Source organism: Anomaloglossus baeobatrachus, chromosome 7 (assembly GCF_048569485.1).
Source record: "Anomaloglossus baeobatrachus isolate aAnoBae1 chromosome 7, aAnoBae1.hap1, whole genome shotgun sequence".
Taxonomy (NCBI): domain Eukaryota; kingdom Metazoa; phylum Chordata; class Amphibia; order Anura; family Aromobatidae; genus Anomaloglossus; species Anomaloglossus baeobatrachus.
The window spans coordinates 181,893,923-181,911,958 of NC_134359.1; the positions used below are offsets into that span (position 1 = coordinate 181,893,923).

Genomic DNA, 18,036 nt, shown 5'->3' on the forward strand with positions numbered 1-18,036 from the left:
TACCCAGCGAGCCACCCGTCACCAGGGCAGCTGGTAGAGTTGGATACAGCGCCAGAAGATGGCGCTTCTATGAAAGCACCATTTTCTGGGGTGGCTGTGGACTGCAATTCACAGCGGGGGTGCCCAGAAATCTTGGGCACCCTGTGCTACGGATTCCAATCCCCAGCTGCCTAGTTGTACCTGGCTGGACACAAAAATTGGGCGAAGCCCACATCAATTTTTTTTTTATTTCATGAAATTCATGAGATAATTAAGAAAAAAAGGGCTTCACTATATTTTTGGTTCTCAGCCGGGTACAAATAGGCAGCTGGGGGTTGGGGGAAGCCTGTAGCTGCCTGCTGTACCTGGCTAACATACAAAAATTAGGCGAAGCCCACATCATTTTTTTGGGGGGCAAAAAACTCCTGCATACAATCCTGGATAGAGTATGCTGAGCTTTGTAGTTCAGCAGCTGCTGTCTGCATGGAGGAGAGCAGACAGCAGCTGCAGAACTACAAGGCTCAGCATCCTCCATCCAGAATTGTATGCTGGAGGGAGAGGCAGGGAGAGCAGAACTGCAAGGCTCAGCATACTTCATTCTCTATTGTATGCAGGAGAGCAGACAGCAGCTGCAGAACTACAAGGCTCAGCATGCTGCATCCAGGACTGTATGCTGGAGAGAGAGGCAGGGGAAGCAGAACTATAAGACTCAGCATACTCCATTCACTAGTGTATGCAGGAGAGCAGATAGCAGCTGCAGAACTACAAGGCTCAGCATACTCCATCCAGGACTGTATGCAGGAATTCCCCCCCCCCAAAATGACATGGGCTTCACCATATTTTTGTATGCAACAACATGGGCTTCGCCCATTTGTGTGTCCAACCAGGTACAAATAGGCAGCTGGGGATTGGAATGGGCAGCACAGGTTGGCCCGAGCTGTCAGGGCTCCTCCGCTGCGAATTGCAGTCCACAGCCACCCCAGAAAATGTCACTTTCATAGAAGTGCCATCTTCTGGCGCTGTATCCAACTCTTCCAGCGGCCCTGATGCCGGGTGGCTCGCTGGGTAATAAAGGGTTAATACTAGCTTTGTTTTACTAGCTAGTATTAAGCCAGAGATTCTAAATGTCAGGCAAGTTTGACCCAGCCATTAAGAATCTCCAATAAAGGGTTAAAAAAAGACACCGCACAGAGAAAAAATATTTTAATAGAAATAAATACACAGACACACTTAGAAACTCCCTGTTTATTACTCCCTCTCACCCCTCTACGATCCTGGTATTCTGTGTTCTTTCTCCTTCAACCCATGCAGCTCTGCTACATCAGACAGCAATGTATGGGAAGAAGAACGCTACTGCTCCCATGCAGTCTAATCACTCAATGAGTGAGCAGAGGCTGCGGGTTGGTAAGCGGTGATGTCACCGCTGCCACCGTTGCAATAGTAACCTGACAGGCAGGTTACTATAGCAACGGTGATCTCCGATCACCTGAATCCCGGTGCTGCTATTCACCGGCTGTGGCATCTAGTCCCTGCATGTGGGCTGACTCTGTAAAGAGCGCCGACATGCAGGGACGGGGAGCCGACCATGTGCCAGAGCATCTCGCCAGTACATGGAGATGCTGAAACGAGCACCGCGTACTGGAGAGATGCACTGACAGGACCTAGCATGACGTCATAGCCATGTGATCAGTCTGTAGCCAATGAGATAATACACACGTGACTGGTCACATGCTATGATGTCACGGTAGGTCCTATCATCAGTGCTGGTTACCAGGAGGACACAGCGATGATGGGAAGGAGAAGCGGCGGGAGACAGAGTGCAGGACATGTCGCGGGACCTGTAAGCATAATGGCAATGTTTATTATTAACTGTATGTGTATAACGTATTTGTGTTTGCCTGCCATTGTTTTCAATGGGGTTCCAAGGTGTTCGTCGAACGTTCGACGGACACACCCGCCGTTTGACGAACCGAACCGAACTCTAACACTAGGGGGGCGACTCATCTCTACTTAAGATTTTCAATTGGATTGAGATCCGGACTATTTGCAGGCCATGTCATTGACCTTATGTGTATTCTTTCAAGGAATGTTTTCAGTTTTAGCTCTATGGCAGGATGCATTATCATCTAGATAAATGATTTCATCATCCCCAAACATCCTTTCAATTGATGGGATAAGAAAAGTGTCCAAAAATTCAATGTAAACTTAGGCATTTATTGAAGATGTAATGACAGCCATCTCCCCAGTGCCTTTACCTGACATGCAACACCATATCATCAATGACTGTGGAAATTTACATGTTCTCTTCAGGCAGTCATCTTTTTATTGTTTAGCTTTTCTGTATGTAAATCACATTTCCTTTAGGTGGTTTCTTACATTCGGTCACAGACATTGACTCCAGTTTCCTCCCATTCGTTCCTCATTTGTTTTGTTGTGCATTTCCTGTTTTGGAGACATATTGCTTTAAGTTTCTTGACCTGACGCTTTGATGTCTTCCTTGGTCTACCAGTATGTTTGTAGGGCTGAAATTTCGTGACATCTCTGCAGTTTTGGTCCAGAATATATTGGCCAAATTTCAATAAAATATCTCCACCCCCTTCCGAGATAAGGGGTCGCTGTTAACATTGTAAAATTATGCAGCCTGACGAAGGTTAAAAACGTTCCCATGTTGTTTGTATTTGGTCCAGATTTTAGACACAGATGACTGTGAACTACCAACATCTTTTGCAACATTGCATGATGATTTACCCTCTTTTAAGAGTTTGATAATCCTCTCCTTTGTTTCAATTGACATCTCTCGTGTTGGAGCCATGATTCATATGTCAGTCCACTTGGTGCAACAGCTCTCCAAGGTGTGATCACTCCTTTTTAGATGCAGACTAATGAGCAGATCTTAGTTGAGCAGGTGTTAGTTTTGGGAATGAAAATTTACAGGGTGATTCCATAATTTGTTCCTCATAGTTGAGTGATTTCATAATTATTTCACCCTGTTTGGTCTTGAAAAGTAACAGTTTACTGACTAGCACACTGTTTTCATGATTTTTCTTAGTGTTTCTTAAAGCCAGAAAGTTGCCATTTGAAATGACTTTAGTTTTGTGCCATGTCTGTGATCTGCTTTCTTAAACAAAAGTAAACAACTGAATGAACATCCTCACAGCCAGGCGATTCCATAATTTTTGCCAGGGGTTGTACTACAGTCTCAATGAAAAATGTCAGATGCATGTTGTGAAGATTTAACAGAGGAAATTAATCCGTCATTTATCCATTTTTATGGTACATAAAATTCACACATTGTTGCTTATCACAAAGTTGTGCAAAAATATTGCAATCTTTCCCATTTTTGTGAACAGACAATTCATTTAAATGCGGGTAGGGCTTACGAGTGATAGACTTCCTATAATTTACACCAGAGAATAGAGTACATTATTGCTTGCAGAAATCTACTGCAGCTAATAGCTGGCATCGAATTAAGAGTGTGGTGCACCAAGGTTGTGTTAAGCAGCGTTCACACAGGGTGTTTTTGGTGTGTTTTTAGCATGGTTTTATGCAAATCCATGCTAATTAAACACTTCCTTCACTGTCCCAGAAAAGTCTATGAGATTCCAGAGGTTTCATGCACGCACACACATAAACACACACACACACACAAAACACCTGTGTTCTTTTCCTGACTATTTTGTGAACTGCCTTGGGTTCTGCTGCGTTTTTGAAAGAATGAGCATGTCAATTCTTTTCAGCATTTTTTGCCATGGTTTTCCACACAAGTAGTGATGGGTGGACTCGCAGATATCCAGAACTGATCCATCTGGCTTGACACTGGTCCCCATATAAGTCTATGGGGACCAGAATCCGGCACTTGAAAATAGTGGTTGGAAAGATAGGGGGATTAGCACCCACGCGGGGTCCGCCCATCACTACCTACAAAATGCAGTAAAAAAATGCAGCAAAAACACCATAAAAAATGCACAAACATTATAAAAGCCATCATAAGACTTCCTGTCACAAGATAAGGTTTTGCTATAGAAAAAAATGCAGCAAAAACGCACTGTGCGGACATAGCCAAACAATTAAAAACAGGCTGACACCTCTTTGTGAATTTTACGCTTCTTTTTCCAGCAGGCTTTGGACAGTTTTCCTTGTCAATGTTGTGGTGGATTCAAATATTTTTTACATATAAAAACAGAAAATTAAATTAGAAACTAACATGTACATACTTTTCTTTAACTGTCTCCAACTTGAAAATATGCACGGTTTCTGTGTTACTTGAGGCAGAAAGAAATGTGCCATCCATGCTGAATGCCAGTGAAAATATTGTCACACATCTAAAACCAGAGATTAGATAAAAAAAACATCACAATATCATAATTCCAGAATTTTCATAGTATACTATGTACATATTTACACACACACACACACACACACACACACAATATAAATATATATATATATATATATATACATACACACCGTATTTTTCGCTTTATAAGACGCACCTGATTATAAGACGCATCCCCAAATTTGGTGAAGGAAAAGAGAATTTTTTTAATGTTAAATGGGGTCAATCTTATAATGCCAGTGTCCCTCTAACAAGTCATATAGGGTATATGTCCCTCATAGCCCCCCATCCTAAAATTAGCCCCCTTAATCTGGATATGGCCCCCTTATATTGAATATAGCCCCCTTGTGATGGCACACGTTCCCCTGTGCTGCCTATGGCCCCCTATGGATTGCACACGTTCCCCTGTGCTGCCTATGGTCCCCTATGGATTGCACACGTTCCCCTGTGCTGCCTATGGCCCCCTATGGATTGCATACATTCCCCTGTGCTGCCTATGGCCCCCTATGGATTGCATACATTCCCCTGTGCTGCCTATGGTCCCCTATGGATTGCACACGTTCCCCTGTGATGCCTATGGCACCCTATGGATTGCATACATTCCCTTGTGCTGCCTATGGTCCCCTATGGATTGCACACGTTCCCCTGTGTTAGATAACGCCCCCATGCTGCTGCCCATGGCCCCTATAGATCGCACAAGTCCTCCTGTGTTAGATATCGCCCCCATGGTGCTGCCCATGGCCCCTATATAGATCGCACAAGTCCCCCTGTGTTAGATATCGCCCCCATAGTGCTGCCCATGGCCCCTATATAAATTGCACAAGTCCCCCTGTGTTAGATATCGCCCCCATAGTGCTGTCCATGGCCCCTATATAGATCGCACAAGTCCCCCTGTGTTAGATATCGCCCCCCATAGTGCTGGCCATGGCCCCTATAGATCGCACAAGTCCCCCTGTGTTAGATATCGCCCCCAGGCTGCTGCCCATAGTAAAATAAAACCCTCTTTCCTTACCTCCTCCAGCGCTGATCTCCCTCCTGCCTCCCTCCGTGCTTCTGTTCCTTACTTCCTGGTTCTCAGTGCGGTCAGCAGACTGAGATCTCTGCCTGCCTGATCACAGTGGAAGCAGGGACACCGGGGAGAAACGCTGGAGGGGGTAAGTAAAGCTTTTTTATTTTAGAATGAGCAGCAGCCTGGGGGCCAAATCTAACACAGGGGGGGCATGTGCCATCACAGAGGGGCGCAGGCTCATATAATATGCACCGCTCCCCCAGCCCATCACTGCGTGCGATTTCAGCACCATTGGAGATGGACAGCGGCTGTGCATATTATATGAGCGGGAGCAGGAGATCAAAGGCTGCAGCCCGCAGTGTTCACCTGCGCTCCAGAGCTGCTGCCCCCACCTCCCCTGGACGCTGCAGTGTACATATATATATACACCCCCCGTATATTCGGCTTATAAGACGCACCCCCTACTTTCCCCCAAAATTTGGGGGAACAAAAGTGCGTCTTATAAAGCGAAAAATACGGTATTATATATAATATATATATATATATATATATACATACATACATACACACACACACACATGTATTCCTGTTATGTACACAGTTATCACAAAAGTGAGTACACCCCTCACATTTTTCTCATTTTATTATATCTTTACAATACTGAAGACATAAACTTTTGACACAATGCAGCTTGCATAAAAGTGTAAATTTGGTGTGCCCTGTAAATAACACACAGCCATTAATGTCTAAAACTTTGGCAACAAAAGTGAGCATGCGTCTAAGTGAAAATAACAAAATTGTGCCCAATTAGCTATTTTCCCTCCCTGAATTCATGAGGCTCATTAATGTTACAAGGTTTCCAGTGTGAATGGGGAATAGGTATATTAAATTTGGGGTTCTCGCCAGGCTGTGGAGTCGGTAAGCCAAATCTCTGACTCCAACTCCCTCATACATTTGAAACCAGATGTTTCCCTCTGCTCTATAAGGACATCTCTGCAGGTTTTTCTCACAATCTGACATGAAGTCAGAATAAACATTACCCGTTTTAGGTCAATTAGGATTACCAAACTTACTTAAACTTGTGAAATGCCAGAATAATGAGAAAAAATGTTTGAAAACATTGTCATGTAAAAATCTTGAAGTGTCCTTACACCCTCCCCACCAGTCAGCTCACACAGATGCAGATCGCCATGACGACTATCTGATCTAGCTGAAGAGCAGGTATTTACAACTCGGGTGATAGTAGCTACAAGCAAAGTAGTGCACACAAAAACATCTCTTTGTTCTGTTGGAAGGAAAAAAAATATTAAACAGTTTTTAGATGCCACGTTAATGCTAGAAAAATGAAAAGCATACTGCCAGAATCCCTGTGGAGCGCTTTAGTTTAATCAGACCACATGACATGTCTCCAAAATTTAAGATTTTTGTTCCTGTGTGAATTTGCAAACAATCTGCCTTATTTCTTTTTTTTGAGTAATGGCTTTTTCCTGGCAGAGTGGCCCTTTAGCCCATGTTGATACAGTACTCATTTCACTGTGGATAATGTCACAATATTACCAGCTTTTGCCAGCATCTTAACAAGGTCTTTTGCTTTTGCTCTTGGGTTCATATACACATGTCTAATAGGGATGATCGAATACCCTATTATCCGCTCCGCCGAATATACGATGAATACCTCGCAGCTATTCGAGTATTTGCGAATATCCGGCGCCCAATGCAAGTCTATGGGAAACCCAAATCAAATAATTTCATGTTGGACCCATCGGTGACCTGTGGTGACTGAGGAAAAGGCTGAAATGGATGGGAAAAGGCAGAAACAGTATGGGCACAGCCTGTAGAAGGTGCCTCACTGCATTTTTGCCCCCTCCCGATTCATCCAAGGTGACAGGAGGCACACAAACGCGCTGCCCGCATTCACCCTTTTCCTCCGATTTCTGTCGCATGTGCTATGACACATGAGACAGAAAACTTCCCGGCTTGAGCTAAGTCCCCACCCCCCATAACCCCCCACCGGTGTTCCCAGGTGTTTCTGTACCTGGTGCAGCGTTGATCCCCCGCGATCCCTCCTCCTTCACAGTAAACGCTGGGCGCATGCGCAGAGCGGCTGTCAGCTCAGCTTCCTGCTTTGAGAACGACTGTGCTGGAATCATGGTTTAGTCGTCTCTCTCTCTTCTCTCCTCTCCCCACAGCCATCCGCCGCTGTTTTTACCTTTTTGCAGCACTGATCCCCTGCATCCCCCCTCCTTCACAATGAACGCTATGTGCATGCGTAGAGCACTGCTGTCAGACTCAGCTCAGCTTCCTGTGTTCCCGGAGAACGGCAGTGGAACTGCGCTGGCTGCAAGCACTCTGCTGCTGTGACCCGGGGAGGGTAGGTTCAGATTCTTTCTCTCCTAGAAAATGGTTGACACGTTCCCTGAGCGTGCCCCCCATATTCTAGAAGGTCCAGAGTCATCGAGGGACTTCCAAAATGGATTACAGGGAATTTTTTTTCTTTACAATAAATTGGTGAAAGAGGGAATGTTTTGGGGAGTGTTTTTCAAATATTTTTTTTTTGTCGTCTATTTTTTTTCTACCTTTATTACTGACAATTGGTGATGTCAGGTATCTGATAGACGCCCTGACATCACAAACTGCTGGGCTTGATAATAGGTGACATTACACATCTGGTATCAACCCCATTTATTACCCCGTTTGCCACCGCATCAGGGCAACGGGATGAGCTGCGGCGAAGTGCCAGGATTGGCGCATCTAATGGATGTGCCACTTCTGGGACGGCTGCGGCCTATTTTTAGGCTGGGAAGAGCCAATAACTATGGACCTTCCCACCTTGAGAATACCAGACCACAGCTGTCCGCTTTACCTTGGCTGGTGAACCAATTTGGGAGGAACCCAATTTTTTTTCTTTTTATTATTTATTTATAAATAATTATAAAAAAGAGCCTAGGGCCCTCCAAATTGGATCCCCAACCAAGGTAAAGCTGACAGTTGTGGTCTAAAGGCTGCAGCCAACTGCTTTACCCTAGCTGTACCCCACGTCGCCTTCTTTTTAATTTTTTTTTTTTTGCTAAATACAAGGCTAGGCACCCTTTAGTGCCACATGAAAGTCACTAAAGAGTGCCAGATTAGAATATGCAGGGAGGTGGGACATTATATGTGTTTGACATCGGTCTGCCTGCCTATCTATCCATCTATCCTTTTATATCTATCTACCCATTATCTATATCCATTATCTATCCATCCATGTATCCATCTCTCACTCTCCCTAATCTCTCTCTCTCTCATCTCTCTCTCACATCTCTTTAGTCTCTCTCATCTCTATCTCTCTTTCATCTCTCTCATCTCTCTCTCATGTCTCATCTCCCTCACTCTCATCTCCCTCACTCTCATCTCCCTCACTCTCATCTCCCTCACTCTCATCTCCCTCACTCTCATCTCCCTCACTCTCATCTCCCTCACTCTCATCTCTCCCTCTCATGTCTCATCTCTCACTCTCATCTTTGTAGCTGAATAATCTGCTTCTGATTTCTCTACTGCAATACAGAGGTCAAGATTACCAAATCTTCCTATGCTTTTCATGACAGGCAGTGGCTCAATAGGTAGAGCTGCTACCTAAGGAGAATTAGTTCACGACTTTGAGTCCCAGCCATCCCGGTAAAGAATTTAATTTATTTATAATTAGAATTATTATTTATTTAGAATTAGAATTTAATTTAATTATGCAATGAGGGGAGGAGCCGGACATCAGCTGTGAGCCGCGGGACACACCTCTAAAAGCGGAGCAGTTCACGGAATGAGGCTGCATTGAGCACTCGCTCACAGACGTCGCCGAGTGTGTATTACGCTGATCCTGGATATTTGGGGGCTTAAATAAAGTCGTGAATGAGGGGCTTTTTGGTGTTTTATTTCAAATAAAGGATTTTTCGGTGTTGTGTTTATTTACTTTACTTGCAGATTAGTGTTGGCGTGTCATAGACGCTGTCATTACTAATTTTGGATTTAATGGCAGCGGTGCGCTGCCATTAACTCCTTATATTACCCTGATGACCACCGCATCCCGGCAATCAGGAAGGCCCGGTGATATGCCAGGACTAATCTAATGGATGCGACATTCTCGGGGCTGCAGGGGGCTGATATTCTCGGCTGCGAGAGGGGGGGCGTAACCATGGCCCTCGCCCTCCTCAGCCTGAGAATACCGGCCCGCTGCTGTGTGCTCACCTCAGCTGGGTATCATTTGGGGGGGACCGCATGTCGTTGTTTCACATTATTTATTTATTTTGCTACACGATATAGACCCTAGGCTGTGGTTAGTTGCAGTAAGACAGCTGTCACTCAGCATGGGGGCGTGTCTGACTGCAGTCAATCATAGGCGCCGGTGGGTGGGGGAAGCAGGGAATATGAGATTGATTAATGTGCGGCCGACATTTTGAAAAGCTGGAGAACCCGCCACAGTGTGACAGCCGTGCAGAGCCGCGCCCATGTTGGTGAGTAAGAAATAGAGAGGGAGAGACCGACTGACCATAATGGCCGTTGGCTTATATAGCCCCTATGACGCTGTGCGGCCAAGCCAATCACAGTAACACCACAACAAAGAGCGCTGCGGCGTTACTGTGAGGGCAAGAAAACGTCAGATGTGTTCACTGGCTGGAAAAAGGTGCCTGGAAGTCCAGAAATGAAAATGAAAGTAACGGAGCGAATACCATATTAGCCGTCGGATAGCGGATACCTTGGATACCCTATTATCCGTCAGATACCGAGTAGTGGCGAATACATTCGCTCATCCCTAATGTCTGACCAAAGCACGTTCATCCTTGGGACAAAATAACCAGTCTCCTTTCTGAATGGTATGGTGGCTGGACATTCCCATCTTGTTTGTACTTGTGTATAATTGTTTGTACAGATTAACGAATCATCTTTAGGTAACTGGAAATTGTACCCAAGGATGAACCAGACTTGTGCAAGCCCACAATTCTCTTACTGAGATCATGGCTGATTTTCTTTTGACTTTCCCATGATGATACACAAAAAAAGTGTTTTTCAGGTGTATTTTAAATACATCCTAAAATACATCCACAGGTGTGTCTCTAATTTACTCAGATGTTGCCAATAAACCTATAAAAATCTTCCAAAGACATGACATCATGATATGGGCTGTCCCATATTGTTTAAAGATCACTGTAGAAAAAAATATATAGCGCATATGAGAAGCACCAGTGGAGTGATTTCTGTATATTAATATTATGAAATTGCTCACCTAGTTATGTTGTGCGCCCTCGCACAACCCCGGTATTAGATGTGAAATTCCTCTGGGGGATGAGGGACTGTCTCAGCTGGCGTTATCCGTTGTTCTGCTGGGTGGACCCAGGCTTGTTACCACTGTTCGTTCCAGATTCACCGACTCTCTGAATCTTGGAGCTCCGTGCGGATCTGCGTCCTCTCGCTGTAATTCAAATGATCTGATGGATCCTATTATTCGCAGCAGCTCTATCCGGATTCCCTTATGGGAGTAAGCATATGGAAGAAAAAGATTCCGGTCTTTTGGAGCACTAGTAATAGATCTTTAGTCTTTGATCTTGTAGGATGATTAGCTTTATTATTACCTGAGGATGCAAGTGTATCTTGCTGAAACGCGTTATGATAATACAAAAGTTATTTTGTTACTAATAATAAAGCTAATTATCTTACAAGATCAAAGACTAAAGATCTATTATTAGCACTCCAAAAGACCAGAATCTTTTTCTTCCATATTGTTTAAAGGCATAGTACTCTTAAGGCAGCTTTACACGCTGCAATATCGTGACCGATATCGCTAGCGTGCGTACCCGCCCCCATCAGCTGTGCGACACGGGCAAATCGCTGCCCGTGGCGCACAACATCGTGCGGACCCATCACACTACTTACCTGCCTAGCCTGTGAGCGGCGAACCGCCTCCTTTCTAAGCGACACAGCGCCATCACAGCAGCGTCACTGAACCACCGCCAAATAGAAGCGGAGGGGCAGAGATGAGAGGGACGTAACATCCCGCCCACCAACTTCCTTCCTCATTGCCGGCGGGCGCAGGTAAGGTGAAGTTCCTCATTCCTGCGGTGTCACACATAGCTTTGTGTGCTGCCGCAGAAACGAGGAACTACATCGCTAGCTGCAGCAGCAGCGATAATCGAGAATAGGAGGGCATGTCACCGATGAGCGATTTTGAATGTTTTTGCGATGATTCAAAATCGCTCATAGGTGTCACACGCAACGACATCGTTAAAGCGGCCAGATGTGCGTCACAAATTCCGTGACCCCAACGAGATCGCTTGAGCGATATTCCAGCGTGTAAAACGGCCTTTAGTGTATGTAAATGTGACTCGTGTGTGATAAATTTTACTGTAGTAGAATGGTGACATCACTACTTATATCATGTAGCTGAAGTGCAGCACAGATTCATCTCAACTAAAAGCTTAGATTCTTTGATGAGGAATAGAACAGACATTTTTAGGACATTTCACAATTTTCCGAAATTCTTAAAAAATATTCATCATATACTGCACTGAACCGCTTTACGCAATTTAATATATATTGTAGGAGTCTGAGTCAGTCAATTTTCTACCAAATCCAACTTCACCAAAATGGACACAGACTCAGACTCTACAGCCTTGGTTATCGCTCAAACATTCACACTGGTCACTGGAAATTCAACATAGCACCAAATGGCAAAGAATTCTCTGAGAATCTTTAATAAAAAAAAAAAAGAATTTATGCGCTATATACAGATAGCCTAGTATGTAAGAAGATTGCCAACATCCTGAAACTGAGCTGCAGAACAGTAGCCAAGACCATACAGTGGTTTAACAAGATTGCTTGACAGTGGAAAGCCCTGTGGAACCTAAGCAGTTGAGTTCATGTGCTCAACATTATATCCAGAGGCTGAATTTTTAAAAGAGGTATGAGTGCTGTCAGCATTGCTGCAAAAGTTAAAGGGGTGGGGTCAGCCGGTCAGTGCTCAAACCATACGCCACACACACTACACCAACTTGGTCTGCATGGCTGTTGTCCAGGAAGGAACCTTTTCTAAAGATGATGCACAAAAAAACCTGCTAAGGCTTTGTGCGCACGTTGCGTACTTCACTGCAGAAATTTCTGCAGCGATCTGAAGAGCACACGTGCGCTTCACATCGCTGCCGAAAATGTCCGTAGTGAAAAAAAAAAAAGCCGATTCAATGCGCTCTGCCTGCAGCTCCTGCCATAGACAGAGCAGGGGCTGCCGGCAAAGCGCACGGAAGAAGTGACATGTCACTTCTTAGAACGCGCACTTCGGGCAGCAGCCGAAGCGCTGCGCTCTAAGACGCCACGTGCGCACGGCCCCTGCACAATCTCCATAGATTATGCAGGGGACGCAGGACGCATGCAGTTACGCTGTGCTACAAAGCACAGCGTAACTGCATGTAATTACGCAATGTGCGCACATAGCTTAACAGTTTGCTGAAGACAAGCATACTAAGGACATTTATTACAGGAACCATGTACTGTGGTCTGAGGAGACCAAGATAAATTTATTTAGTTAAGATAGTGTCAAGAGTGTATTGCGGCAACCAGGTGAGGAGTACAAGGAAAAGTGTTCCTTATGTACAGTCAAGCATAGGAGTGGGAATGTCATGGTGCTGCCAGCTGTGGGGAGCTACAGTTCAATGAAGGACTCATGAATGGCAACATTTACTATGACATACTGAAGCAGAGAATGATCCCCTCCCTTGGGAAACTGTGCCGCGCATGCATGCGCACGCACACACACACACACACACACACACACACACACACACACACACACACACACACACAGTTGACACCAGCAGTTTACACACACTATTTAAAAAGACACACACATGTTTTTCTTACTATCTGACATGAAATCAAAATAAATCTTCCCGGTTTTAGGTCAACTAGGATTACCAAAATTATTTCTATTTTGCCAAATGCCAGAATAATGACAGAGAAAGAATGTTTTAAGACATTTTTATTACTATATGCAAATTCAAACGTTTACATTCATTTCATTAGTATTTGGTATCATTGACCTTAAACTGAATTTGGGCCCATGCCTCCTGACAGAACCGGGGTGACTGAGCCATGTTTGTAGGTCGCCTTACTCTTACCTACCTTTTCAGTTTTGCCAGTATATTTTCAATAGGATTGAGATCAGGGCATTGTGATGGCCACTCCAAAGAATTGACTTTGCTATCATTAAACCACCTTGTAATCTGCCTTTTTTATGTTTCTTTTGGAGTAATGGAAAAAGGGGACACGACACTTCTGGTTAAAGGTGGGTACACTAGTAGGGTCCTACTCCGTGAATAGAACCAGGCACTCCAATTTGTGGAAAATAAAATTACTTTATTAATAACAGCAAGTAGTTCAATCAAAACACGTTTTGGTCAAAATGTTGACCATCATCAGTCAGACCTAATGAAAAAAAATAGACAAAGAATTACACAAAATTACAAAAAATTACAAAAGGACTATCTTAACCCCTTAACCATCGCGGGCAGTAATAGTATGTCCTACCAGTCATAGTGTTACTTCCGGCGGTCTGCCACCTGCAGCAGCGGGAGATCGGCGCACATCTCAGCTGATTTTTACAGCTGAAATGTGTGCCTGCCAGGCACAAGCAGAATCGTTATCTGCCTGTGCCGTTTAACCCCTTAAATGGCGCTGTCAATATGTGACAGCGCTATTATAACGGCATCGGTAGTAAACATTTACTTGCTGGCTGATACTGGAAGTCACGTGATGTAATCACGTGACTTCTGGTGGTTGTCATGGTAGCACAGTGTCATGTGATGACTCAGTCCTGTAGCTCACATGATTTACTTTCAGTTTCATCAGACTTGAGTGAGACATGAAAGAGCATATCTGCCATTTACAGCTGTGTAGCTGTGATCAGCAGATATCACAGAGCGATCAGATTGCTGATCCATATAGCCCCCTAGAGGAACTAGTAAAATAAAAAAAAAGTTAAAAGTTTTAAAAAAATTAACAAAAAATAAAACAAAGTTCAAATCACCCCCCTTTGTTCTATTGAAAATTAATGGGTTAAAAAAATAAAAAAATATACATATATTTGGTATCGCAGCATTGAGAAATGCCCGATCTATTAAAAATCAATTCATCTGATTGGTAAACGGCGTAGCAGCAAAAAAAAAAAATCCAAATGCCAAAATTATGTTTTTTGATCAACACAAATTTTGCACTAAATGCAATAACAGGAGATCAAAACATAGCATCTGCACAAAAATTGTACCGTTAAAAACGGCAGCCTGAGACACAAAAAATATGCAGTCACTGAGCCATAGATCCCGAAAAATGAGAACGCTACAGGTCATGGAATATGGCGTAAAATGTGCGCCACTTTTTTCGGACAAATTTCTCATTTTTTTTAATCCCTTAGATAAAAGTAAACCTATACATGTTTGGTGTCTACAAACGCACACCGACCTGAGGCATCACACCCACACATCAGTTGTACCATATAGTGAACACAGTGAATAAAATCTCAAAAACAAAAGCGCTATCGCACTTTTGAATTTTTTCCGCATTTGGAATTTTGCCGTTTTCCAGTACACTATATGGTAAAAATTATGGTTTCGTTTAAAAGTACAGCTCGTTTCGCAAAAAAATGAGCCCTTATATGACCATATTGACTGAAAAATAAAAAAGTTACGTCTCTCGGAAGAATGGCGAAAAAACCCCCCCGGTAAATTGAAAAATTGGCCGGTCGTGAAGGGGTTAAATGACAAGTACATGTGCAAATCAGTTCAATCTTTAAGAATACCAAATAATGGTGAAAAAGATCAATGTCATATAAGTAAAATAAATATAAACATCAAAGAAAAAATGCACAAATGATTGGAAAGGATAAGGGAGGACGGGAAAAGGATGAGATACTGTAGAAGAGTTGAACGTGATGCGCGTCCTAGAATGTGAAGTGAAACAAATTGTCAGGAATAAGTGAACAGGGGGGTGGCATAGACCTTACCGAGCTGTTATGTATGCAGACAAGAAGGATAAAGTAGAATAGTCAAGGTGAATCTGGAGAAATAAAGCTGTAGGTGTAAAACAGAAAATAAATGAAAAAAAAAAAAAAACAGAAAAAGGTCACAATAGGGCATGGATGAAAGAAAAGGAATTTCATAGTTTTTTTAAGGTTGAAGGGAGACTCTAAGTCCATCTAGTTCAACCCGTAGCCCAACATGTTGATCCAGAGGAAGGCAAAAAAACCCCAATGTGTTAAATAAGCTCCAATGGGGAAAAAAATTCCTTCCTGACTCCAAATACGGCAATCAGACTAGTTCCCTGGATCAACACCCTGTCATAAAATCTAATATACATAACTGGTAATATTATATTTTTCAAGAAAGGCGTCCAGGCTCTGCTTAAATGTTAGTAGTGAATCACTCATTACAACACCATGCGGCAGAGAGTTCCATAGTCTCACTGCTCGTACAGTAAAGAATCCTCGTCTGTGGTTATGATTAAACCTTCTTTCCTCGAGATGTAGAGGATGCTCCCGTGTTCCAGTCTCTGTACTGTCCCCTCATATGTTTATACATTGTCATTAGATCCCCCCTAAGCCTTTGTTTTTCCAAACTAAATAACCCCATGTTTAATAATAATAATAATAATAATAATAATTTTATTCATTTATATAGCGCTATTAATTCCACAGCGCTTTACATACATACATACATAACCTGTCTTGGTGTTGCAGCCCACCCATTCCTCTAATAATCTAGGTCGCTCTTCTATCTACCTGTAAGATTATGCTATTTATAACCTTCTATACTTTTGCTATCAAGAAAAGCATCCATTCCTCTCTTAAATTCATTCAGTGAGTTGGCCATCACCACTTCCTCAGGAAGAGAGTTCCAGAGCCTCACTGCTCTTACCGTGAAGAACCCTCTTCTATGCTGATGTAGGAATTTTCTTTCCTCCAATCGTAGAGAATGCACCCTTGTTCTTGTCATAGTCCTTGGTACAAACAGATCATGGGAGAGATCTCTATATGGCCCTCTGATATATTTGTACATATTTATTAGGTCTCCCCTAAGTCTTCTCTTTTCTAGAGTAAATAGACCTAATTTTGATAACCTTTCCGTGTATTGTAATGCACCCACTCCATTTATTATTTTAGTAGCCCGCCTCTGAACCCTTTCAGGTTCAGTAATGTCTTTCTTGAGCACCGGTGCCCAAAATTGCACACAATACTCCAAGTGTGGTCTGACGAGTGATTTGTACATTTGTACGAGTGAATGAAACAAAGGAACTTCCTTACCCAACTGTAGAATGCAGTATCAAAGGGGGAATATAAAAATTAAGCTGTATCAAAAAATGTAAAAGGTACAAATGAGAGTATAACTAGTACAGGAAAAATAGCATAAGGTAGAGAGAATATAAAGAGAAGATCTAACCTGATAGTCAGAAATTATCTTACAAGATGCCAGGAGATATGCACAATTATAGGATCAATAGCAATGGTTGCTGTATGAAAAGAAAAAGGGAAAAACTATAGGAAAAAACTGTGATGCAAAGTACCCATGTACTGATATAGATAATGAATGTCAGGTTAGACAGCGGTAGCCACCGCTGAGATGATTCCAGTGTCTGCAGGGTAGGTGGAGGTAAAAAGTGTTAGGCTAAAAATAGGAAGGCAAAGAAGTAACATAATATATGGGGAAGACTTACCAAGGCACTGGGTGCAGGTGGTGTTCAGCCGGAATACACACGGTGTCCACCGTTCGTGTCATAGACGCTGGTACTGCGCTACTTCCAGGTAGAAGTAGCTACTGGGAATGAGTGACGCGCTGGAGATGTGCGTTGTGCATGGTACACATGTGTGAGAAGATAGAAAATGAAAGTCTTGTATGTGAGAAAGGTGTGCATGCATGTGGAGATAGGCTGTGAGCATGAATGATAGAGAAGTCTGCATGAGTGAAATGATGATGTGATGTGCTGGGTGGCTAAAAAGGCAGAAAATTTAAGGAGGCTACAAGTATGAAGGCATTAGAACAGGATCAGGGGAGCGAAACAGGTTGCATTATAATTGTGGCTCTAACAAAAATATCGAAAAGTTCGTAATATCACAAATATAGTGAATGATTTTTCTAAACAGCCGCTAAATACACACACACACACACACACACACACACACACACACACACACCATGGAAAGTGACATATATACATATACATACAACTCTGGCAAAAATTAAGAGACCACTGCAAAATTTTCAGTTTTTCTGATTTTTTTCTCTTTATAGGTATATTTTTGAGCAACATGTAAATTGTTCTTTTATTCTGTAAACTATATACGTCTCCGACTTTCCAAGCAATACATTTTGTATTTATTTTCTGAAAATTCTAAGTGGTCAAAAAAAAAATACAGTGCTTTCAGACCTCAAATAATGCAAAGAAAACAAGTTCATAATCATTTAGAAACAACAATACTAATGTTTTAACTCTGGAAAAGTTCAAAAATTAATATTTTGCGGAATAACCATGATTTTTAATCACAGCTTTCATGCGTCTTGGCATGCTTTCCACCAGTCTTTCACAATACTTTTGGGTGACCTTATGCCACTACTGGTGCAAAAAATGTAAGCAGCTCTTCTTTCTTTGATGGCTTGTGACTATCCATCTTCCTCTTGATTACATTCCAGAGGTTTTCAATGGGGTT

At 42.9% G+C, this 18,036-nt stretch overlaps 1 protein-coding gene across 2 annotated transcripts in view; it reads right to left on the reverse strand.

Moving 5' to 3' along the window:
- Positions 1–18,036, reverse strand: part of WIPI2 (WD repeat domain, phosphoinositide interacting 2) — a 738,254-nt gene that overhangs the window by 252,028 nt on the left and 468,190 nt on the right. For both annotated transcript variants that reach the window (XM_075319053.1, XM_075319052.1), the window contains exon 8: positions 4,194–4,301. In XM_075319053.1, the coding sequence (XP_075175168.1) occupies positions 4,194–4,301 (108 nt within the window). The remainder of the gene's footprint in view (positions 1–4,193; positions 4,302–18,036) is intronic.